Source organism: Rosa chinensis, chromosome 2 (assembly GCF_002994745.2).
Source record: "Rosa chinensis cultivar Old Blush chromosome 2, RchiOBHm-V2, whole genome shotgun sequence".
In the NCBI taxonomy this organism is placed as follows: Eukaryota; Viridiplantae; Streptophyta; class Magnoliopsida; order Rosales; family Rosaceae; genus Rosa; species Rosa chinensis.
The window spans coordinates 3412614-3436405 of record NC_037089.1 but is presented as its reverse complement, the minus strand read 5'-3'; the positions used below and the strand labels follow the sequence as shown (position 1 = coordinate 3436405).

Sequence of the window (23792 nt, the reverse complement as noted above, 5' to 3'; positions counted from 1 at the left end):
ATGGCTGTCGGTTTGGGATTTGGGATGTGAAGTTCGTGGAGGATTCTCCAAAACCAAAAGTGTATATTATTGAAGGGGAATGGCCTCATCCCCTCTACCTTTTGAGAATAGCCATGTATGGAGAATAAAGATTGAAGGGGCACTGTCTACGGTTTTTTTAAATCATGGTGGAATATTCATCATGTCTGGTAAAAATGTGGTGATTAGGATTCTCTCTTATCGAATCCCAGGTCAACACGCCAGCATCTTTGTGCCACCTCAGTCTGTATGGACTCTATGTCATTGACATGTCAGCAAATGCGGACACCCTTATAGCTAAACATGCCATGGTCACTTGGACAGAGGGCATATACATGTATGCATGCATGAATGAATCTGTTACTAGAGCAATATGTTCTGGCCCTTGAAGAAGCTTGCCATGGGTTTGCAAGTTTAAATATGCTCCTTTTTCCTTTTTGCATTCTGCATCTACATGGGAGGTAGATTAGGGACCCAAGTTGACATTAAAAAGGTATGCTTCACTCAACAGTCTTCGGCTGTCAAAAATCTGCCGGCGAATGAATTAAGGCTCCGTTTGGGAGGCTTCCCAATGATCGATACCTGCAAGAGGAAACTAAATACCCAAATAGAGCGAAAACAAATCCCTTCAGCCCAAGGGGTTGCATTCCTTTCACAAAAGCTAAATCCGGCGAACCAAACATGCCTATATATTAATTTGCAGTAAACAAAGGCGGCATAAAAAAGAACTACTATTTACTGGCCTAGAAAAAGGCACAGACTAGAATAAAGTTAATTTGAATTCAGAATTAAGTTGCAGCTGCTCAATAGAACCTATCTGGCACTTTTGTGACATACCAGGTTCTCCAGCTCATTCTGCATAACCAGCGTCGGTCCGCCGCGATTCTTATTCCAAATTAAACTTACTGAAAGACTGAAAGCATTCCTTTTACTTAAAGAGAGTGGAACTGCATGGAAGGCTAAGATTTGCTACCCATACCCATTTGCTTTCTTCACTTCAAGATTGGTCTCCAAACACGTGGTCCACCACCTCCTGGTAGAGGACCCAGTTAGTCACCTCACAAATCACATTTGAGTTTATACATTCTTAGGACACTAAACAAATACATTTACAGTTTACACATGAATATTTATATATGCATAAAAGGAAATATTAGTCTTCTTACTACTTTTCAGATTTCTTCCTCTCTATCTTGTATGAAATGAGTTTCAAATGAGTCTTACAATATCTTGATCTGAAATGAAAGAATTGGATGATTACCAACATTTTATTCATAAATGGTTAACGGTAGGTAACTAAACAATGTGATATGAATCTTCGAATGGCATTTCAATTATTGCCAAAAGGCAAAAAGCAACCTAGACAAGGTAAGAAGAATTTGGCAATGGATGTGCATTTGGAGGAATTGATTCCGACTGAAAAACTAGTAGTAGAAAAGTTCCTCTCTACCTCCAGTGTGTGGCGCTTTCTAATATGACCCACATCTGCATGAACTACTTAGGGAAGGTGTATGCGCAAACTGGATGAGAAGCACTCTTAGCGTGTGACGTATGTGTGTATGTAAACATTGATATCAGCTCCCCACGTGAAAACCAATGTTAATAAGAGATGTGAAAGGAAAAAAAGACTAACCCTGCAGGACCATCCAGGTTAACCATTACAAGATGGTGATCAGATAACTTACATGATCAAATTGTAGTCCCGTTGACACAAAACAGGGAAGATATATTCTCTGGGCCTCTTTCAACTTTCAAGTAGCAGCTTCCCCTCATAACACCTTCATAGATAAAAACTGTGGATATACTGAGAACAAGAAGAATAATAGTTCCAAGCGTATTTTTTTGGCAATAATGCATGAAGAATAATGTAAAGATGGGGCAGGGGTAGGGGTCACATGTGGAATTTTAATGGGAAAATTGTGTGTATGCATGAACTCAACTGGCTAGTTCTGCCCCCCACCTTTAGAAACCCACTTGCCACCCTGCTCTTCCTAACTCTCAACAGTAGTGAAAGAAACAGAAGTGACTAGTTGAGTGAAGAATCCTAAAATATACATGAAGTAACAATCTTAAGGAATCCTCTATGCATATTAAGGAAAACCTATCTGCAGAAAGCCAGAGAATAAAACCGGAACATCCATGGCCCCCACACATCTAGCCTTGAACAAGTACTATATAAACCTCCCAACCCGAACAACAAGAACACCAACTCATTGACAAAGTAGTATTCTTCTACAACAGGCACAGTTCAAGCAGAGCTACTACAGTCCCAATTCTTTTGTATTCTAAGTCCTTACAATCTTCAGGTGAGCTCTAGCTCCTTCCTTCTGCTTTGTGTTTTGGAATTCAGATAAATCGCTGTGTTTGAAACTCCTAAAGCTGTTATTGTTATAAAACAATGAACTTAAGGCCAGGGCTATGCAGAATATCTTTCTTCCCTTATGGAACAGTAATGATGATGAGCTAGTAGAATTAGCATCTCTACCACTTGTTAACTACTGTTTTTAGACTTTTGTGGCTATCTCAGCTATCACGGAAACAATACATCTTCTCTAGCTAAGCTGGCATCTTGATGATCTGATGAAGCCTCTCAATAAATTTCTAATCACACAAAATGAAAATATTTAAAATGTTGGCTTATCATTTGCTAACTCTCATGTTGATTGCATACACAGGAAGAATGAGCTGGGCAGGAGGAGACTGGATGTGTGGCGCATGCCAGCACTTGAATTTTAAAAAGCGGGAAGCATGCCAACGATGTGGGTACCCCAAGTATGGTGGCCCTGATCCCTCGACATATGGAAGCAACAGAACAGAAGTCTTGGCGGGGGACTGGTTTTGCAACTGCGGAGCTCACAATTATGCACAGAGACCAAATTGCTTCAGATGCACTGCATTGAAAAATGACTACAGTGGTGGGTATAACATGATGGCTTCTGGAGGCTATGGATCTGATGGCAGTGCACCACCAGGATGGAAAGCTGGTGACTGGATTTGCAATAGGTAACTTCACATCTAGTATTATCTTTTGTCTGTTAGGCAAATGATAGACAATATGTCTATACACTATTGCATGCATAATCTCTAGAGAACACAGAACCTAATGTAGACTAGAACATACTCACTTAGCAGTTGCCACTGAAACTAAAAGTCGCAAGATAACTAGCCTCCATTGTTTCACCATATTTTGATACAAGTATAGCACTCTCCTTCTTTAACTTAAATTTTACATTTAACTAAAGCATGTTTACTTCTAGAGCTAGTGAATACTGGCATTTCTCTTCAGTTTCCTAATTCTTATGGCATTTTGAATGGAAACAGAGCCGGATGTGGAGTGCACAATTATGCTAACCGGCAAGAATGTTTTAAATGCAAAACTCCAAAGGACTACAGTATGTTCTAGTCTTCCAAATTCATTGGTTTCCCAACACAACTAAGTGGCTCAGAACATAATTTGTAAATGTTGCTTGGTTGCAGGTCTGTAATACATGATTCAGACAGTGATATTTAAGGAAATGAGGTGTAGAAGACTCTTACACTTCGGATCCCTTCTCAAAATCTTTCTAGTAATTTTTCCCCCACTTTCCTTTAAAAGATAAATAAGCTTAGGTTGATCATGGTTGAAGGCACATTTTCACAAGTATAGCCAATCAACCATACAACTGTACTAGGGAGGGTTTCTAATTATGTTGCGAGGTGCAACTGAATTAGGCAATCTCTTCCACTCTCTGTATTTTTATATTAATGGAGTTACTTAGTTTTTTGTACCTCTATCAACTCTCACTCAGGGTTTGTGTGTGGGGGTGGGGAACATACAGAATTGATACTTCAACACTGCTTTACGACAACCCTCACAGGGGTTACAAAGATTAACAGAAAAATTGAAGTCTAAATCATAGACCGTTAACTACAGCTCTAGATTCAAACCAACAAGAAAATAGCCCAGAAAAGGAAAACAGATATTGGATTCAAGGAATCTCTGAGTTGTTCACTTTATATGACAGGGCCTTCCCTCACTGCAATAATTTACAATCCCTTTAAGTATCAAATATCCGAGCAACCAATAATTATGCAGATAAGAACCAGATGCTGTGATTCAATAAAGCATAGATGCAAATATCGGAAGTTCAAAGTGAGTCAAATTCAACTTTTCCCTCCATACCTCTTGCATTTCATTTGATGGCAAACAAAGAACACAAACTCACCCTAAACTGAACATCATGCGCAATAGCTAGAAAAGCCGAGTTGTCATTGGATTCCAACTTTATAATGCCCTTCCTAAATTTGGATAAAAGCTTCATGAGCGTATTAATAGGTTCCCTTCGTTGACCTCATCAATATGTTATGGTTTGTTTTCCCTACACTCCATTACTTAACTTTTGTGAGATTCTGGGTGCAACAAGTATAACTCATCAAAGTAAACATATAATATTAAGAACAAACCTGAGACCCAGAGCTTGTGATCAAGGTAATCACTTTGAAAACTGATCAAATATGTCTAACTCTGAGTGTCCCACAGAGCCTAAAGAGTACATGCAAAAGGGAAATCGAACACAAGACACAGAAATTTGTAAACTTTAGAAGTGATCAAACCTATAGGATCCTTTTGTACAGAATAACAAATGTATAAAGAGCGAGTCAATCTTCATAAATTTCATCGTAAATGTGAAATACTTGATACAAATAAAAATCTGGGAGACATAAGAAAAGATGCAGGGTCGTTTGTCTGCTTAGGTTGGTTCCCAATGGATTCAAATCAAACTTTTTTTTCTGGGATCAATCGCATCACATGTTAATGGAAGAAGTGGCAAACGAACCTGATATGTGGAGCCGTGGAGGAGGAGAACGCCGGCGCCGAGGTTGGAGATCGATGAAGACGTGGCGAGGAGACGGTTGTGCAGAGAATACAGGTGATCGGACAGAGTTCATCCTAAGACAAATAAAAGTTATTTACCGCAAAAATAAAACCACTTTCTACTTTTCTAGCAGTAGAAATGGCAATGGGGCGGATTGGGATGGGAATCACAATATCATCTCCATTTTCGGTCCCCGCCCTAATATTTTTATTTGAGATTCCCCGTTTCCATCCCCACTAAGAACTAAGCCTCCAAATCCGCCTTCTTAATAAAAATTTAATAAATAAAATAATAATCTACAATAAATAAAATTAAAACATGATTAAATTCATAATTCACTTTTTTTTTTCCTTTCTTTTTTTGAAAAAAGGCAGTAGCCAATAGCCAATAGCCAATATATTGATCAAAAGCCATGATGGCCTTTACATACCCTTCCGTTGTCATCTATAGACAGACAAGAAGATGTGTTAGTACCCACAGTGGTACATAGAACTAGATCACTCATTTGACATTAAAAACATCGAAATAGTATGAATCTTCCATCGGTACTACTCCGGAAGATTCGCTAGAGGCACAAAAGTGCGTAGCTCCCTGAAAAATTAGGGACTTATTGAAAGTAATAAAATTACTATCCTAGAGTTGGGCTTAAGGCTAAAAAAAAACCAACCTAAATGGAAGGCCCAATAGAGCAGCCCCAAAAAGAAGAGGTTCAATCCATGGCCCAGCACCAGACCACCCTTCCGCCACGCTTGCAGTAGACTGTGCAGTGCCGCCCTCGAGCCCTGCCCACGAAACCAGCCACTCCACGAGCCAGCCTCGCCCTGAGCTGCGCCATCAAGCTCCGCCACAAGCTAGCACCGCCTTGAGCCCCGAGCCCCTCCAACGGCACCGTTGCCAGACGTCCACGATTCACGCCGCTACTGGATCACTCCGTCCCTGCACAGCAAACCACCACGGATGCCAAGAAAAGCCGCCCACGCCTACCGTCAAAACTAGCCTGCTAAACCACAAGCCACAACCATCTTCTTTCCCAACCTCATAGCCTGGGCATTGAAGTGCCTGTCCGAAAGCAATCATAAAGACAACGCGGTCGAAGCCAGCGCTATCCATGACTGCCTCTAGACAGGGAACTATCTAGTGGTGTTTGTGCTTTCTCGCTGGTGTTATATTAGAGATAGAAGTAAAGTCAAAACACCATTAAAATAAAAGTGTAGTCATTAAAGTAAATTAATAAATGTATATATTATATAAAAAAAAATTATAAATATATATATATATATATTAAAATATATATAAATTAAACATATGTATATATTATTGGGGCGGGTTTGGGGATAGGGATCACAATGTCATCCCCGCCCCGTCCCCAATCTTAGATAGCGAGGATTGGGGATCCTCATCCCCATTCCCTATTTGTCCCTGAATTCTCCTCCCATTAGGAGCGGGTATCCAATGAAGCTCCGCCTCACTAGAGATTTTTGTCATCCCTATCTAGCAGCATGTTTGATCATGTCTTCTTTTAAAATTTTCATTCTTTTTCTTTTTTCCTTTATTATTTACTGAATGGACTAATTTTATTGAGTGTAAACTTCAATATTACATCAGATGCTAACTTCAATTAATCTATTTCTTTTTTTAGTGTAAAATTTTTGAATGTTATCACTATTATATTTCTTGATCATTTATTTGCTTGACTAATCAATATGGTCTTCGAAAATTAAATTTGTTTTAATCCGGGATGTTCTCTAAATGCTTATTGTAATTAAGGGTTTCGGCTCAATGTCCCCCCTCCCCCTCTTGAATTCTACAATTTCATTAATCAAAACTTGATGGCAGCAGGCCAGCAGCACCACCCCTTCTTCTTTTTTAAAAAAAAGATAAGTTTGATTTCAGCTCGGCCGTTGAAGTTTGATTAATCATTCTTATTTTTAACTTCATTTTGAGCATGAATTTCTAAGTAACTTTATCTCATATAAGTAAATTTAAATTTCCTGTTTCAAAAAATAAATTAAATTAAGGATTAATTTCAGTTTACCCCCCTGAGGTTTGGGGGTGTCATCATTTCACCCCTTGTACTTTCAATTTTGAATTTTTACCCCCTAAACTTTCCAATTTCAATCAACCGTGTCCAATTTCTACTATTCCGTCCAAATTGGACGTTAAGTTTGACTTTTGAGGGCTAAAATGGTTATTTCAACATAAAAAAATTTAAAAAAATAAATTTTTTATTTTTTTATGTTTTTTAGTTTTTTTTTTCGGTTTCTTCGCTTTTTTATTTTTTTTTTGTTTCTTCGTTTTTTTTTCTTTCTGTTTCTTCCTTTTTTTTTTTTTTTATTTTATTTTGTCTTCAACCTATACACCACAAGTTATAATAGGTTCATGAAAACAAAAAAATACTCTAGGTAGTTGAAAGCCGCTCGCTGGTCTACGATATTTGTGACATATCTCCGATAAAGTGAAGAATTTAGGATATATCCCCAATAAAGTGAAGAAATATCTGTAAAAAATAATTTTACACTTTATCTGTAAATAAATATCTGTAAAAAATAATTTTACACAGATATTTCTTCACTTTATTGGGGATATACATATATTTATAGATAAAGTGTAAAATCATTTTTTACAGATATTTCTTTACTTTATTGGGGATATATCATAAAATTCTTCAATTTATTGGAGATATATCACAAATATCGTAGACCAAAAATGATTTTACACAGATATTTCTTCACTTTATTTGGGATATACAGATATTTATTTACAGATAAAGTGTAAAATTATTTTTTACAAATATTTCTTCACTTTATTGGGGATATATCCTAAAATTATTCACTTTATCAGATATATATCACAAATATCATAGACCAGCGAGCGGCTTTCAACCACGTAGAGTATTTTTTTTGTTTTTATAAACCTATTATAACTTGTGGTGTATAGGTTAAAGACAAAATAAATAAATTAATTAAAAATATAAAAAAAAAATGAAGAAACAGAAGAAAAAAATAAATAAATAAATTATTTTTAAAATTTTTTTTTTTTAAATTTTTTATGTTGAAATGACCATTTTAGCCCTCAAAAGTCAAACTTAACTTTCAATTTGGACGGAATAGTAGAAATTGGACACGGTTGATTGAAATTGGAAAGTATAGGGGGTAAAAATTCAAAATTGAAAGTACAGGGGGTGAAATGATGACACCCCCAAACCTCAGGGGGGTAAACTGAAAATAATCCTTAAATTAAATTCAAATAAAAATAGCCAAGTCGAATCTTGTTCGAAACTAAATTTATTTTCATGATCAAGCCAAGTTCCAACTCGGAAAATACCATTTGGGAAGATCATTTCAGCTTCATGCAGAGGTATCCAAGGTTTGATCTTGATGCTGGGTTAGAGATTGAGAGAGCAGTATGCAAAAATTGAAGAAGACATAGGGTATGATTGTGCCAACATGTCAAAGAATTGGGGATAAGAAACCTTATAACCTAAATTTTTGTTGTTGTGCAGGGTCCTATTTTAGTGGGTCGAGCTTCAAAACCCTAAACTAAGCTCGACCATAAATACTGACAGGCCAAGTCAGGTTTTTACCCTTCTGGCCAGATGAGTGTCCATCGACCCATTGATCCGCTGGCCAAATGATGACCCCTACATATACATGCCTTAGATCCTTCATTCCAATAGTGGCTCAGGATTATAATCTTTAGAGCTTTTCTTTTAATTTGAATTAGGGTTCTTTTTCTTGAATTAGTGGAGATTAATTTTCTTAGAATAGGTTTATGGGTCTATTTTTATTTTCGACGTTTCTTATTTAACTCTTTAAATTCAATTCTAATTCAATTGGGAGATCATATTCAACTCGACTCAAAAACTGGCCTTGCCAAAATTTATCCTAATTTAAAACGGAAAATCTGAAACTTAGAAAGATAAAAGAGTCCTAGGACTTTTCGAAAAAGAAAAAGAAAAAAGCATAAGAAGACACACGTGCAAAGCAGTACACGGATGGCCCACTGTTCCTATTTATAACCTCTTTACAGAAGTAATCTCAGTCAAAAGTCAAAATCCCCGTCTCTTTTTAACCCCGAAATCTCAGGGTTTTGGGACGCGTCAGGGGTTTAAGGCGCAGCTCTTTCTTAGTAGTAGTGGGTACGACTCAGAGGCACCGATTTTGCTTGCAAAATTTAGGGTTTTAGCTCCTTGGCGGCTAGGGTTTTGATAAAGTTTGCTTCTTTATTCCTCGATATAAAAAGGGTTTTGTAAACTCTGTGTGATCATCCCCAATTCCAATTTGGGTTTTTGCTTTTACCCACAATTCTCATCCGGGTTTTCTTGATTAGTCTCATTGCCCCCCAATTCAATCCTGGTTTGAAGTTTTATTGTTAAAGCTTGGTTCTTTGCAGAATTGGGTGTTGTTGATTAGACCCTGCTTGTTGTTTTGATCATCATCTGGTCAGTTCTTTGATCCTTGATTGCTACAGTACTTCGATGTTTGTATAGGATTTTGAGGCATTAAGCATTGTAAAGATTGTTGATTTCATACGTCATTGATTCTAGGTGGTTTAGAAGCCTAAAATCTGTCATATTTATTTGATTCATTACAGAGGCAAGGTTTGACTAGTTTCTGAGATATGAATTTTTCTGATCAAACATCGTTTATGCCGGTCCAATCACTTTATGTTGGAGGCAGTGATGCTGTTAATTGCTGGCCTCCTTTCCCTATGAACAATGAAGATCACCATTCTCAGTTTGAGCAGCAAGCTCCACCCTTTAAGAGACCTCGGAATTCCGAAGAACCCCAATCGAATCCGATGCCATACCCGCCTATGAACAACTCTAGACTGCACCCACCGAATGCTCCGGTTAATAGAGGAGCAAACAACATTTTTTACAAGACTCGTCTGTGTGCAAATTTTAAGAATGGTTCCTGTAGGAATGGTGAGAATTGCAACTATGCACATGGCATTGAAGACATTCGCCAGCCGCCTCCCAATTGGCAAGAGCTTGTCACAGTGCGCGACGAGGACAGGCCACTAACTGGTAATTGGGAGGATGATCAGAAGATAATTCACAGGATGAAGCTGTGCAAGAAGTTTAATAACGGCGAGGAGTGTCCTTATGGAGATAGGTGTAACTTTCTTCATGAAGAACCGGCAAAGTTTAGGGAGGATTCGGGTAGGTATAGGGAGAATGCAGCAATCAGCATTGGGACTACAGGAGCACCAATGACACAAGTGAGTAGCACTAATCATTCCGAGGATAATAGGCCTGTGAACACTGGTATGGATGCATTTCGAGTAAACATGAAGCCTTATTGGAAGACTAAGATATGTAATAAGTGGGAGCAAACGGGAAAATGTCCATTTGGTGAGAAGTGTCACTTTGCTCATGGGCAAGCAGGTATTTCCTAGTTCTCAGTATGTTGCATTTGCATTGTCACTATGTGCTTATTGGTCCTCTGCTTAGTAACGCTGAACAGGAGTTTATATTCATATTAACTTTAAACCTAGTTTGACTCTGAATTTCGTTCAAAAACCATATTTGGCACTGGTCTCTATTGGTGAAGTTGCCTGGAACAGAACTGTAAAACTGTTAGACTGAGTGAATCTCAGTTCTTTATACCTGATTCAGTGTTTGCTATCATGCTTGTACTTCAATCTCTACACTTGTGTATTATGTTTTTATGTTGTGTGTTGCATTTTAACTTTTGTTTTCGTTTACTTGGTGTATACATTATCATGCTCATGGAGGACTTCTTGTATGAGCCTGTTGTCACATTTTTCCATGCTCATGAGATGATTTTGAATTTGGCGTATGCATTTATACTTCGATTGACCCTTTATCTAAAATTGAACTTTTGATCTCAGAGTTACAAGTGCCTGGGGTGCGGGTTGAAGCAGAAGTGATGACAAGTGCTCCCATTTCAACGAAACCACAAACTGTTCCCGCTAATGATCCATCTACAATTGCAATGGCAGCAATTCCTGCTGCTGTAAACGAAGAAGTTCAGGGTAAGAAGTGCGGATTTAAATGGAGAGGATCCAAGAAGATCAATCAAATCAATCGCATATATGGTGACTGGCTTGATGATGTCCCGCTGGTGGAGAGCTAAGTTCGAGTTCAAGGTCTTATGCTGCTGCCGAGTTTTGAAATATTTGTGGTCCAGGAAGATTTGTTGTTTTCAATATTTGGTCCCTGTTGGTTGTGGATGAGGTCAATAGGTTTTATGTTTCTTATTCTGGTTCCCTAGTGTGTCATAGTATCTTGTTGCAAAACTAGCAATTGTTTTACAACATCAAATAAGAGAGTTTCTTGATTATGGTAAATGTGATTGTACTGTGCCAAATCAGCAATAAAATATCTATATTTTTTACATACATATTTCTCATGTTGTACCTACACAATGTGGTATGTTTCGAAGCAGCACATCGGTGTTGAATGCATCGGACATTCCACATTCGTAAGATCAAAGATCACATTCATACAATCAATTTATCCAACACCAATATGGTTCATAGGTTTGAAGGGTCCTGGCTCTCGAGATTTTGATTTTGTGGCTGCAAGTCTTACAAGCAGGCACGAGTCTCGGTTAGGACAGTTGTCGATACACCAGAGCCCTTAGTCACCACCAACCTCCGTCGGCTCTCTGCCAAAAAAAAGACACATAGTCATAGCAATCACCCAATGGAAACATGGTCAAGCTCTCTCTTCTCTACTCTTCCTCTCTTCATCTCCTAGCTTTATCCAAAAAGCTTGCTCTGCCCAATTTCACAAGAACCCTTTGCTCAATTCCCACCACCATGTCCATAAACCTCCAGTCCCATGCCTTTGCTGGCAATCCTATGAGATCCAAGACCCCAAAACCCAGTGACCCATTTTCACCAACCCAAGCCCTCGAGACCCTCAAGACTCGACTTTTGGACAATCCCCACCTGCCCTCTTCTTCACCAAGCTTCAAGGTCCTGCCTTTCAGAAAGGGCAGGCCTTTGGCCTCAACCATCGGTGGGATCAGTGATTTGAAGCCAACTTGGTATCTGGGTTGGATCAGTTTGGCTGATTGTAAAGGCTTGTTGGGCAATTGTGGGGTTGAGTTGAGTGGTGACTCATTGGTGTATCTGGGTTCAAGGCCTGAGGAGGATGCGGTTTATTGGGCAATTGATGTGTCTAAGGAGGATGGTGTGGTTCCTGAATTGGGTGGGAAGCAATTGTGTTTTGTTGAGCTCAGAACACTTATGGTGGCTACTGATTGGGCTGATGAAAGGGCTATGGCAGAGTTGGCTGTTGCTGGCCATGTAAGTGCTTGTGGTTAATGCTTTCTAGTTTGATTATTGATGCTAATGTTGGTTCTGACATTATAGAAGAGAGGTTTTCAATTGAAGTTTGTTATTGGTGTGATGGTTTTCGAATATAGTTTCAAATGTGTTGTATGGTTTTGGTGTGTGGTCAGGCCAGGGCTTTGCTTGAGTGGCACAGTACATCACTGTTTTGTGGACATTGTGGAGAAAAGACAGTCCCCAAGGAAGCTGGGAGACGCAAGCAGTGTTCTAGTGAGCTTTGCAAAAAGCGGGTCTACCCTCGTGTTGATCCGGTGAGAATATGCTTTACCAATTTCGATTTCAAGCAGCACTTGCTTCAATTCCTTGTATAGTTGTCTCAGACATTTGCCATTTTAACAGGTTGTCATAATGTTAGTGATTGATAAAGAGAATGACCGTGCTCTGTTGAGTAGACAATCCCGATTTGTACCTAGAATGTGGAGTTGCTTAGCTGGTTTTATAGAGGTTAGTGCCTTGGCCAACTTGAGGACCATTTGAGGGTTAAAAAGCAGTTTCATTAGCTTGGATCTTTTTGTTGTCCATAGCCAGGAGAAAGCTTAGAAGAAGCGGTGAAGAGAGAAACATGGGAGGAGACCGGTATTGAAGTAGGAGAAGTTGTCTATCATAGCTCTCAACCATGGCCTGGTATGAACATTTCAAACTTCGTTTGAGCATCATACAGTTTTTCTTCTTTAGCTCTGTATTGATTTATTGAGTTCCTAATTTGGCTTATTTCCAGTTGGACCAAGTAGCATGCCATGCCAGTTGATGGTTGGTTTCTTTGCATATGCCAAATCACTTGAAATAAATGTCGACAAGGAAGAGTTGGAAGGTACGTAGGAGATAGTATCTTGTTGCATTTATAATAAAGCCCTATTATCATTAAGCCCTGTCTTTACACTCAACTTGTCCTAAGGAAAAATTTATTTTTGGTGTGCTATTTTCTCCATGACAAACAACTTAGTGACCAAGATTATGAACTATTTGAGTCCTCTTATTGGGACCTAAAAAGAAAGTCATCTTAGTGATAGTAGGAGCATCTGCAAGAAAATTGATTTACGAAATTTTTGATAAAAATGAAAAGCTACATTATACTCGTATTGGATAGATGAAGTTCTGATTCTCTTCTTTATACTTATGTTTGACTAGACGCCCAGTGGCACAGTAGAGAAGATGTAAAAAAAGCTTTGACATTTGCTGAATATGAGAAGGCACAGAAAACAGCGGCAGAGAAGGTTGAGCAGATGTGCAGGGGCGTTGAGAAAGGGCAGAACTTTTCTGCAGACTACAATGTGGAAAGTGGCGAACTTACTCCCATGTTTATACCCGGGCCATTTGCAATTGCCCATCACCTCATCTCTTCTTGGGTCTATCAGGATGCACCAGACAGTGTTGATGCACGTCCAAAACATCCTTGTGGTTCAAATTTGTAGTAGTGATTCAATTCATCCATATACCAAATTCCTGAATTAGTTCTCTTTTGATTCTGAACGAAGCTCAGGTTACATTTAGGGTATTCAATATCTGAATTTCTCTATTCCTTTTCAAGAATGTTCCTACCGTTCCATCCTTGCAACAGTTTATTGTTTAATTTTTGATTGATCACATTGCTCGTCCAGATGTAACGTCTGTGTATATATGTTGTGAATCTTATGAATTCGGAAGTAATTTACTTATAATACTAATCTTCTCCTCTTGTGGGTTGAAATTGATTTATTACTACAAATGTCAATGAATGTGCAGGCAAGCTAGACAGAGCATAATATAATCCTAGTGTATAAAAACAGAATAACACGACTGCTTGTCATTGAATCTTGATCAACTTCAGGTGTGTTGCTTTTTAGGCCCTTCCTTCTTTATATGCCTCGAGTCTCATCTCAAGATCTTAATGCTTCTGTTTAGAAAAGTACCTTGGTTTATAAACACAAAGTCTTCACCAATGACAGCAAGATTTTGTACATCTTATTTGGGTCTGCTGCGCGATGAGCTCTCTTCATCCACCATTTCCTGTGGCCTTTGCCCATTTTATGGTTGACCTGGCCAAAGCATCCATGGGATCAATACATTTCTTAAGAAGAGGATCATCATGAGGCAGAACACCCTGCAATTCATCAGAAGCGATGATGACGATGTTCACACCCCTCACCAACAGAATCTGCACCGCGATTCTTAACAGATTTCGTGCCCCTTCCAGGTCTCTTCTCTTCAATGCCTCGATTGCAGGAGTCACAACATGTTCCATCGTCGCTTTGTCTGGTACAACCACCTCAAAGTCCTGTACATTTGCCATTCAAAACAAACAAAGAAAACTGTTTCAGTGACACCCATTTTGAACAAAACTATCTGTGTGCTAGTTAGTATCACTTAATGTCCATGCTCATCGCTTCTACATGACTCTGATGAATGTAAATAAGCTTGCACGGTACTATATTAGAATTAGACAACCACTAGACTCGAAAGCTCAAGCTGTAGAAATGCAGACAAAGAGACTCTTAACATCCTGGAACCAAGACTCTTACCATCAGTTTAGACGACCACTAGACCCGAAATATGTTAAAATTAGTATACAATGTAAATCAAGCTTGGTTCGTATAAGCTGCCTCAAATTGTATACCTGATTTCTCAGCTTCTGCTGGTAAAAACCAGCAGTTAAAGTTGCATCAGCAGCAAGCACCCCAATTCTCACATTACTCCCAGTTTCGAGTGGCCTCATCTTCGCTTCTCTGAGCTCTCTAGCAACACACTCACCAACATGAAGGAAACTCAAAGAACAGTCCTCAGAAATCTGTTCATGCCAAGCATGAGACAGATGGCAGGGCATCACTATGCATCGAGCTCCAGAGTTCTCGAGAAATGCCCTTTTTTGACACAAGCTGTCAATGATGGCCCAATTGCTGCTTGAATATTTCATCTCAGTAGCTTTTCTCTTGAGTGATTGAAACAAACTGCGAATCGGAAGCTCTTTATATTGTGTTGTATCACTGCACACAAGAAAAGGTGGGCATTCTCCTCCATCTTTCAGACTCCACCAAACAAGCTTCTCCAAGAAAAGCAGGCTAGAATATACAGACACTCCTCCAATGATGCCCACAGTGTTTGGTTGGCTTAGTACAAAATTGGGGACTTGACACTTTTTCAGAGCCATGCCTTTCTTAGACTGATCAGATAGATTTCCCTTCCCATTTCCACTTTTTCCATTAGTTTGTAGGACTGAGGATACTTGTACAGCTACAGATGGGCTTGATTTGGTTCTGTTTTGGGTTCGGTTTTCGCTTAGAACCCCGAGAAGATGAGTAGGACGATTTTGGGTGTGGAAGGACATTGTCAGGCTAGCCCTGCACCAATCAAGAACCCAGGAGCATATTTCTACTTCTACTAGCATACATGGTCTTACTTGGAGAAAAAGAAACCCAAGAGCATAAGGATCTAAAGAATCTATGGAAGATTTTCAGACCCCAGATCCTAAACTCAGAAGCTACACTAAACTAGTGCAGGAGTTACAGTATTACAGGCTAACTACCAAAACCCTTAAGAAGAATTCATTGATTTAAGTGAGAATTATAAGGAGGCATCTGCAGACCACTAGGGGAGTCAAGACATAGAGTTGCAACCTTTTGTGGGCTTTTATATGATATATGGAAATGATCAGACTGAAGGTCCAATCACGAAAAGTTACAAGGAATCTACACACATTTCTTGTCAGGTTTTGCCAATATGGCATCATTCTCAGCCGTTGAAAAAACCAAGTTGTAATATAATGCAACTGAAGAAAATTGAATGCCAAAATATCTATGTTAGTGAAGACTCTAGTTACTACCTTGGCCTTGTATTTATTATTGTCTGATAAGGATTGCAGTGTGCCCAGGACTCTATGGTGATTTACTTCTATGATGGTGAGTGCTCAGCTAATTGTCTGCAGTGAAACTTTGATAGTCTTCAACGCACCCAGAAATACAATGTGACCGACACCTCTCGTTTTCATTGTTGTTAGACAGTGTAAACTCCACGGTCATTCATTTCTTTAGATTTTTTCGAAGCAATTTAATTATCTAACATCTTGCTCGTTCACTTTAAACAATGTCATTAGCAATTTATTTTTGTCATTAGCACTCCTTGATTGGATCTGCCATGGATTGAATATGTAGTTTCTTGATGGCTGAATTTCCACCTACGAGCAAAACACATTGACTTACAATTAAGCAAATAATGCTGCATATCAATTGTCTTTAAAGTAATTCGTGAACACCAAAAAAGAGCAAAATATGAACCGGTTGAACACTTAAACAGTTCAATGTGTTCACTGCTGGCAACCCTGGATTGGATCCGCCTTCCTCCAATCTTCGATCTCGAATCTCCATAGAGCATGAGATCACAGGTGTTGCTTGTACCTGGCTGCTTACCAATGAACTAACAAAAAGTCTTCTTCAATCTACATCAACCAGTGAGTACTAAACTCATCACGCATTATATAGAACAGGTTTCGGACTCCAATTATTGGAACGTCCATTTGGACTCAGCAAAACACAGATCGACACGTAGATATGTCTTTTTCCAAGTCCATTCACCTAGACAAAGTTTATATAGCAATTCTTGTTATCTTCACGGGTACCATAGTACTAATTGTTGCAAGTTTATTCAAGGATTCTTCATCACCAGCCAGATCAGTGACACATGTCATATACATTCCATTGGTTGAGATTGTTAAACAACAAATCAAATTGGGTTTATGTCTCTGTTGTTATCACATCCAAAATTCGGAGGGCCAAAATGTTGAGCATGAATGTTTTGACTGCTAAAATTTGCGAGACAAGTTATGATAATGTGATGTTTATCATACATTGATTTTACATCTATTTGAACAAAAATTACAATTTCTATAAATTAAAATTACAATATTGACAACAAATTTGTTCAAAAATTTGTAACAAGGTCGTAGGTGGTGTAATTACTACTAATAGAACTACAAAATATGACTCAAGTTATCACAATGACAACAAATTTGTTGTCATATTTGTAAATGTGAGTATGACATACTGGTATGTACTATAGAACTTTTCAAAATTTGCTTTGCCGGAGTTTTTATAGCCAAAACTTAAGAGAGTGACTTTCACCGTCACGTCGGAATGAAAAGCAACGTACTGTGTTAACCTTCGCACATATGAGAAACAAACAGAGTTTGAAGTACAGAGTTCACCATTTTGAATAATTGCATACGGCCTTTTATAGTAATATAAGAAACTAAAATATCTCTTCCCCTAAAAAGTTTACCATTTATAGTATAAAACACCAGCAAAAATATCTTTCTGCTTGTCCAGTTGAAGATTCAGGCAATCTCCAGGAGAAATTGCTTTCTCCAGCAATATCTTTCTGTATTTGAAGGGACCTACCCCTTTGCTAGTGTGTGTCATTCATTCTGTGGCTAAAGTTTCAAATGAGGGTGACAGTTTCAATATGAACCAATCTCTCTTCATTTTTTGTAATCCAGCTATACATGGTTGAGAAAGTGACCAATATACATAAACTGAAAACGATAAACGTATCGTCATCCTTGTCCTTCTCTTCCTCATCATCATCACATGCATCACTCACTGGTCAATTTGTGAATCATTTCTTCATTGCTTAATCCCACTTGATAAATTTCTTTGTTTTACAGTTTTACCATCCCTAGTCTCGTGGTGAGAATATATGGTATTTTTCAGTGATTAAAAGGAAACTTTTACTTACTTTTTTACTGTTCCAAGTCATTGACAGTGGAATCTGTCAGCATTGGGGTTAATTTGGACGTATCACCAAAACCTAATGACTCCAATCTTGAGATGGAATGGGGTCCGACCCATGTGAAGCCCTTAGGGCATATTTGCATATTTGGCTACGTGGCAAATGAACTTTGGACCAAGCTTGTTCGCGCAACATTGTACGTCAAAATCATCAAACATGTTGATTTTGGTCCTCATAAAAATTTAATTGAATTGATGAGTTGAACTTTGTTTAATCCCACTAGTCAATTTGTGAATCATTTATTCATTGCTTAATTCCACTTGATAAATTTCTTTGTTTTACGGGAAAATGTTACAAACAGTACTCGAATTAAGGCTCATTTTTAACTTCAATATCTGACTATGCAAAACTATCACTTTAGTACCCCAATTTTGAAGTCCGACCTAAGAATGGTACACGTCGTCTATCACGGTGTTAACTAGCTAACCACGTGGTATATTTTGAGGGCCCTCATGGTTTGCCACGTAGCAAAGACTTAACACTGTGATGGACGACGTGTACCATTCTTGGGTTGAGCTTCAAACTTAGGGTACCAAAGTGATAGTTTTGCATAGTCGGGTACTGAAGTTAGGAGTCAGCCTTAGTTTGGGTACTGTTTTTGTAAAATTTTCTCTTGTTTTACAGTGTAACTATCCCCAGTCTCGTGGTGATAATGGTATTTTTCAGTGATTAAAAGGAAACTTAATTTTATGATCCCGTTTGAGATTGTTTTGCTTTAAAAAAAAAAAAAAATTCTGTTTTTGTATAAATTTTTAGATTTGATTGTGTTTGGTAAATAAATAAAAAGCAGCTTTAATTGAAAATTACAGGTCACTGACAGCAGATTTTAAAAGCAATCTATATGTTACTTTTAGAAACTGTTTTCAATTAAAACACACTCTAAAGTTATTTTATGTACTGACAACATTTTAAAAAGTATTATTTACCAAACACGAAACATTTTAATTCACAACATCAAAAATCCAAAACTAGCCCTAAGTTATTGACAGTAGAATATGTCAGCATGAACATCGGGTTAATTTGGACCTATCACAGGAACCTAATGACTCCAATCTTGAGATGGAATGGGTCCAACCCATGTGAAGACCTTAGGGCATATTTGCATATTTGGCTATGTGACAAATGTACTTTGGCCTAAGGAGAAAGTCTTTGGTGAGACCGATATGCAACATTGTATGTCAAAATCACCAAGTATGTTGATTTTGGTCCTCATAAAAATTTAATTTAATTGATGAATTGAATATGCTACCTCACAAATCTGCTTAATCTAAGACTTTTGGAACCAATAGACCAAGAACTCAATTGCCTTTAACAAAACATAAAGCTTGCACAAATTCTTCATATTTCTTGAAGTAAGAATTAACTAAGAACTAAAGTAGCACTTTTGCTTAACTATTACTTAGAATGTCTCTCATAAAAAAAGTAAAATAAAAGAAGACACACTTTTGTGATGAAGGAATGAAAGTTTTTATAAAAGAAAACCACACCAAAATCAACAAATTATTTGTGGCAGAAACCTCTCATAACAAAAACATAAAAAGTTTCTTATTTTATGAACTAACAATTTCTTTAAAAAAGATGAGTGATGTGCTCTCTCTCAACCCTAGCCATCTTGGGCTAGGTTTTTAGCGTCGTTACTCTACAGCAGCTCCCTCTAAGGGTCGACAACTGTCGATAAATTCAAGCCTAGGCTGACAAGATTTGATAGGTTTCATCACAACTTCTTGTCTATCTATAGATGGTAGTGAGAGAATATGTAATGGTCATTTTGGTCTTACCTCTATTATTAATGCATCGTCCTTGAGACGTTTTAGTTCATAAAAAAAAAAATATATATATATATATATATATATCCGGACACCCGTTTGCGGACGAATAAATTGCTGTTAAAAACTTCTCATGAAAAAAAAAAAATTAATTGGACCCACACAGAATGGATCCAGGTCCGATGTCCCGACGTGGTATGTTGGGCTAGATCGAAGACTCATGAAAAGGTCAGGCCCATATTCGACTCTCATGCCAGCCCAATCCAAAATATCAGTGTCTGACTTGGGTACAGCGCAGTCGCACGTTGAATGTTACACCCTCCGCAGTCAGCGAATCACTGACCTCCACGCAAGCGGCGTACAAACTAATGGCCGCCGCGTATCTACCAGATCATTTTCATTTCCCACTGAAAGGGTTTCCTCCCTTGGATTATTCTTCTCAGTCTTCTTCTTCACCATTGTGCTTTGCTTTCACTCTTTCAGGGGAAATGGCTGCCTTCTTTCAGAGACTGGCCAAGGCCGCCCCAACAGCCTTCACCGCTGCGTTCGCCGCCGGCGCCGGTGCCGGCCAATCTAAGCCCGGGTTCCGCTTTCCAATCGGAGCACTCGCGGCTGTCTCCGGCGGAATCTCGTATATCTACTACCAGTCGTCGGCCGATTCGGTAAGATTCTCTCGCCGATTTCGTCTAGGTTTTGGTCCGGTTTATCACTCTTGCAATGTAGTGTAGCTCAGTGGTTGTGGTGTGTGGAGTACTGGATTAGGTTTTGGTGATCTTAATTTGTGTTTATCGTGATTTATATAGTATTCGATGCCGGCCTGGTTGATTCTGGAGTATAGTGTTGGGTTAACTAAAATTAGTAGGATTTTGATTTTCAAGTAGTGTAGTATATATGATAGGTGAGGATCCTGCATTCACATTCTATGGAGTTTGGAGTAATTGGTTCATGCATTTGGTTTTTCTTTTCGATAAGAGAAGTAGTGTGTTTGATAAGAAAATTGATTTAGTTCTGCTGCTCAAAGAGTGATATGAATAGAGGAGATTTAGTGTGCCGTTGGGTTAGCACTTGTATCCCTTAAGTTTCAGCGGACAATCTGATTTTCCTTGTTAACTAAATTTAATCAATTGATAAGTCGAAGGAAAGATGTTATCACGTTCTTTATGTGCATTGCTTTCTTTGTGAAACCTGCACGTGATACATTGACATGCTGCATTTCAGCTAACTGCAAGTCATTTGATATGAGCCATGGTAGCAAGTTATTTGAGTAAATCTGTTATTTGGTATTGAGAATTGAATGCACTTACTTCTTTCATTCACAGGTTTATCTAGATGAAATCAAAGAACAGGCTGGTCCAAAAATTGGTGAGTCTCTCTTTTCCCACAAACACTCAGAAGAAAATTGATTGGACTTTTTAGGAGTATATATTTAGCTGAAAGGTTTTCATCTTGAAGTATTTGCAACTTATTATGTCAGCATGATTCCTTGACATGCCATATATCCTATTTTGTCACCACTAAATTCATACTGAATAGTTGCTTTTAATGTGTTTTCAGCACTTAACCCAGATAAATGGACTGAATTTAAGCTCCAAGACACGGCAAGAGTTAGCCACAATACTCAATTGTTCAGGTAGAATCTTCTGGTCTCTCTCAATCATCAATGACCTTATTATCCATATTGTTTGATATTTGATACTTCTCCTGGTTCAAATTTATTTTGATCAGAGGCACTATAAAGGGAAATGTTTTCAACTTTCTCTGAGATTTGCAAATAGGGCGAGCATGCCCCATATAAATGCTTTTTTTACTGATTACCTTTTTTCTCCAAAAATTGCAGATTTACATTTGACCCAAATGCCAAGTTAGGTTTAGATGTGGCTTCATGCCTCATTACAAGGTATACTCTGCTTTGTCATGGAATTTCTTATTGGAAGTTCGTCACTATATCTAATTTCTTTTGATGTGGTCTTGTAACACTAGGGCTCCAATTGGACAAGATGCTGAAGGGAAACCAAAATATGTCATACGGCCGTAAGTGTTTCTTTCCAAACATCACTGTTCTTGGAACTTGATTATGTACCATTTGAAATCCATTTATAGTAGGACTTTTCAATTTTCTGGTTGTTCTCAATTTTTATCTGCTTAACTTCTAAATTTTTTTTGGCGTGCCTATATATCCAGGTATACTCCTATATCAGATCCAGATTCCAAGGGATACTTTGACTTATTGATTAAGGTATGATGTCTATGGTGGTCACATATTCTGATGCTTTGCTTTGTGTGTTTAAGGATTTATTGATTAAAGGATGCAATTTAATGTTTCTTTCCTTTTATTGGAACTGTATGTAGGTGTATCCAGAAGGGAAAATGAGCCAGCATTTTGCAAGCTTAAAACCAGGCGATGTAGTCGAAGTGAAGGGGTAACCTACATTTACCACTGGCAATGGTAGGTAGAGGATACACTTGACGTTGTCTTATAATCAGGTGTATCTTTTCTTGCAGGCCCATTGAAAAGCTGAGATATGTTCCCAACATGAAGAAACATATTGGCATGGTAAGAGCAAGTTATCTAGAAACAGTTTTAAATTAATAGCCAGTGGCAAGTCATTTGTTGATTGTTATTACTGCTTGTGAACATATGGTTTTTGAACCAGATTATGAGAAAGGCATATCCTGCTTTTTAATTGCTATTGTGCAATTATCATTTCCTCTTTTCTGGCCAAAAGTATATCCATCTCTTGACTACTTATAAGGTTATGATGATCCAAGTACAAGAAATCTGTTTGGTTACCTCTCTCAAGTGTAATTTCTTTCTTTCATTCAGATTGCAGGTGGTACTGGTATAACTCCTATGCTTCAGGTCATTGAGGCTATACTTAAAAATCCTGATGACACAACCAAGGTGAGTCTAACTAGAGTTTCCTTCGCAATTCTACATTTGGTGCACACGTATGACCTTCATTTTTTAATGTCAATCCAATGTAACTATTCACTATACCCTCCTGAACATATTGTCTAATGGAAAATGTTAAACTTTGATGATGGCATAGGTGTCGCTGGTTTATGCTAATGTCTCACCAGATGACATACTGCTTAAACAGAAACTTGACATACTTGCAGCTAGCCACCCTAATTTGAAGGTACTATTTGCCTCATTGTAAAATTACTATTGCCATTCCAAATTGGATAATTTATCTCACAGAATATGATTGTATTCTATGAAAAAAAAAATTCAGGTGTTTTACACGGTAGATAATCCAACAAAGAGTTGGAAAGGAGGTAAAGGCTACATATCAAAGGACATGGCAATTAAAGGCTTACCTGGTCCAGCTGAAGATACTCTCATCCTTGTAAGTGTTATTCGGAAGAGTTGCTCGTGTACTTTTTGCGTATAGTATTATAGTATAACTATGTACAACTTAGAAAATTAACAAAAGTTTAGTTACTAGTTCAATATTTGCTCGAACTCATCGACCAACCTTCATTTCAACTTGTCTACTTGTGCAGGTATGCGGTCCTCCTGGAATGATGGAACACATATCTGGTGGCAAGGCTAAAGACTATTCACAAGGAGAGGTAAGAAAGGCATATTGTGCTTTTTAATGGCCAATGACCAATAACCAATTCTCCCTTCTTCCTGCTTTGCACTCTGATTAGTTCTCTCTTTGCTTTGTTGCAGCTCAGGGGCATACTAAAAGAACTTGGTTACACAGAAGAAATGGTTTACAAATTTTGATTAGCAAAGGCCATTTAGCTTTTGAAGCGATTACTAGGAACAGTTTGCTGCAATAAGATGTTTTCATAGGAAGCAAACCCGACTTCTCTTTGAGGGAAGTTTTATATCAATTTAAATGGAATCCTAGTGTGCATAGGAATCAGCTACTCTTGCATGATGAGGTGAATACCTTGGTTTTATGCAAGAGAATATTGTTACTTTTGCAGCTGAATTTTTACCACTGAAAATGGTAACAGGAAGGCAAACCTGATTCAACTTGGCCGACTAATCGAATTTAAACACGTGATTAAATATATTTCATTCGGCCACCTATTAAGTCCAAAGTTTCTTGAA

General features: G+C 38.1%; 5 protein-coding genes and 1 long non-coding RNA gene across 8 annotated transcripts; 4 read left to right on the top strand and 2 right to left on the bottom strand.

Annotated features, from left to right (window-relative positions):
- Positions 1–628: 628 nt before the first annotated feature.
- On the bottom strand, positions 629–5096 carry LOC112185990. Its single transcript, XR_002930571.2, has 5 exons — positions 4836–5096; positions 1704–1796; positions 1469–1596; positions 1185–1253; positions 629–1051 (listed from the first exon to the last, which is right to left on the bottom strand). It is a non-coding gene; the product is annotated as an uncharacterized LOC112185990 (long non-coding RNA).
- On the top strand, positions 2215–3785 carry LOC112185989 (zinc finger Ran-binding domain-containing protein 2). 3 transcript variants are annotated; one of them, XM_040514825.1, is made up of 3 exons: positions 2215–2324; positions 2694–3021; positions 3340–3480. In XM_040514825.1, exons 2-3 carry the CDS (start codon positions 2699–2701, stop codon positions 3419–3421), a joined length of 405 nt encoding a protein of 134 aa, XP_040370759.1. In that variant the 5' UTR covers positions 2215–2324; positions 2694–2698; the 3' UTR covers positions 3422–3480. The 3 variants fall into 3 exon arrangements, with proteins under 3 accessions (XP_040370759.1, XP_040370758.1, XP_024180102.2); XM_024324334.2 differs by lacking the exon at positions 2215–2324 and adding an exon at positions 3496–3785 and having other exon boundaries at positions 2524–3021; positions 3340–3410; XM_040514824.1 differs by lacking the exon at positions 2215–2324 and having other exon boundaries at positions 2522–3021.
- A 3849-nt stretch (positions 5097–8945) lies between the features above and the next one.
- LOC112188468 (zinc finger CCCH domain-containing protein 39) lies at positions 8946–11236 on the top strand. Its single transcript, XM_024327584.2, has 3 exons — positions 8946–9315; positions 9468–10263; positions 10731–11236. The coding sequence occupies exons 2-3, from the start codon at positions 9495–9497 to the stop codon at positions 10973–10975; spliced, it is 1014 nt and encodes a 337-aa protein (XP_024183352.1). The 5' UTR covers positions 8946–9315; positions 9468–9494; the 3' UTR covers positions 10976–11236.
- Positions 11237–11427: 191 nt separating this feature from the next.
- Positions 11428–13804, top strand: LOC112187278 (nudix hydrolase 19, chloroplastic). Its single transcript, XM_024326017.2, has 6 exons — positions 11428–12155; positions 12311–12451; positions 12540–12644; positions 12725–12824; positions 12919–13011; positions 13329–13804. The coding sequence occupies exons 1-6, from the start codon at positions 11556–11558 to the stop codon at positions 13610–13612; spliced, it is 1323 nt and encodes a 440-aa protein (XP_024181785.1). The 5' UTR covers positions 11428–11555; the 3' UTR covers positions 13613–13804.
- A 43-nt stretch (positions 13805–13847) lies between these two features.
- Positions 13848–15793, bottom strand: LOC112187279. The gene is made up of 2 exons (XM_024326019.2): positions 14794–15793; positions 13848–14454 (listed from the first exon to the last, which is right to left on the bottom strand). The coding sequence occupies exons 1-2, from the start codon at positions 15559–15561 to the stop codon at positions 14173–14175; spliced, it is 1050 nt and encodes a 349-aa protein (XP_024181787.1). The 5' UTR covers positions 15562–15793; the 3' UTR covers positions 13848–14172.
- Positions 15794–20167: 4374 nt separating this feature from the next.
- LOC112187602 (NADH-cytochrome b5 reductase-like protein) lies at positions 20168–23714 on the top strand. Its single transcript, XM_024326469.2, has 13 exons — positions 20168–20385; positions 21043–21085; positions 21278–21353; positions 21561–21620; positions 21704–21754; positions 21905–21959; positions 22073–22143; positions 22226–22277; positions 22548–22625; positions 22774–22863; positions 22960–23073; positions 23231–23299; positions 23403–23714. Exons 1-13 carry the CDS (start codon positions 20212–20214, stop codon positions 23457–23459), a joined length of 990 nt encoding a protein of 329 aa, XP_024182237.1. The 5' UTR covers positions 20168–20211; the 3' UTR covers positions 23460–23714.
- Positions 23715–23792: the final 78 nt, after the last annotated feature.

Coding starts and splice junctions, on each gene's coding strand:
- LOC112185989 (XM_040514824.1), top strand. CDS start 2,633: ATGAAAATATTTAAAATGTTGGCTTATCATTTGCTAACTCTCATGTTG. Junction 3,022..3,339: donor GGTGACTGGATTTGCAATAG/GTAACTTCACAT, acceptor GAATGGAAACAG/AGCCGGATGTGGAGTGCACA.
- LOC112188468 (XM_024327584.2), top strand. CDS start 9,495: ATGAATTTTTCTGATCAAACATCGTTTATGCCGGTCCAATCACTTTAT. Junction 10,264..10,730: donor CTTTGCTCATGGGCAAGCAG/GTATTTCCTAGT, acceptor TTTTGATCTCAG/AGTTACAAGTGCCTGGGGTG.
- LOC112187278 (XM_024326017.2), top strand. CDS start 11,556: ATGGTCAAGCTCTCTCTTCTCTACTCTTCCTCTCTTCATCTCCTAGCT. Junction 12,452..12,539: donor TCTACCCTCGTGTTGATCCG/GTGAGAATATGC, acceptor CCATTTTAACAG/GTTGTCATAATGTTAGTGAT. Junction 13,012..13,328: donor CGACAAGGAAGAGTTGGAAG/GTACGTAGGAGA, acceptor ATGTTTGACTAG/ACGCCCAGTGGCACAGTAGA.
- LOC112187279 (XM_024326019.2), bottom strand. CDS start 15,561: ATGCTAGTAGAAGTAGAAATATGCTCCTGGGTTCTTGATTGGTGCAGG. Junction 14,455..14,793: donor AGCAGAAGCTGAGAAATCAG/GTATACAATTTG, acceptor GCAAATGTACAG/GACTTTGAGGTGGTTGTACC.
- LOC112187602 (XM_024326469.2), top strand. CDS start 20,212: ATGGCTGCCTTCTTTCAGAGACTGGCCAAGGCCGCCCCAACAGCCTTC. Junction 20,386..21,042: donor ACCAGTCGTCGGCCGATTCG/GTAAGATTCTCT, acceptor TTTCATTCACAG/GTTTATCTAGATGAAATCAA. Junction 21,755..21,904: donor CCAAAATATGTCATACGGCC/GTAAGTGTTTCT, acceptor CTATATATCCAG/GTATACTCCTATATCAGATC.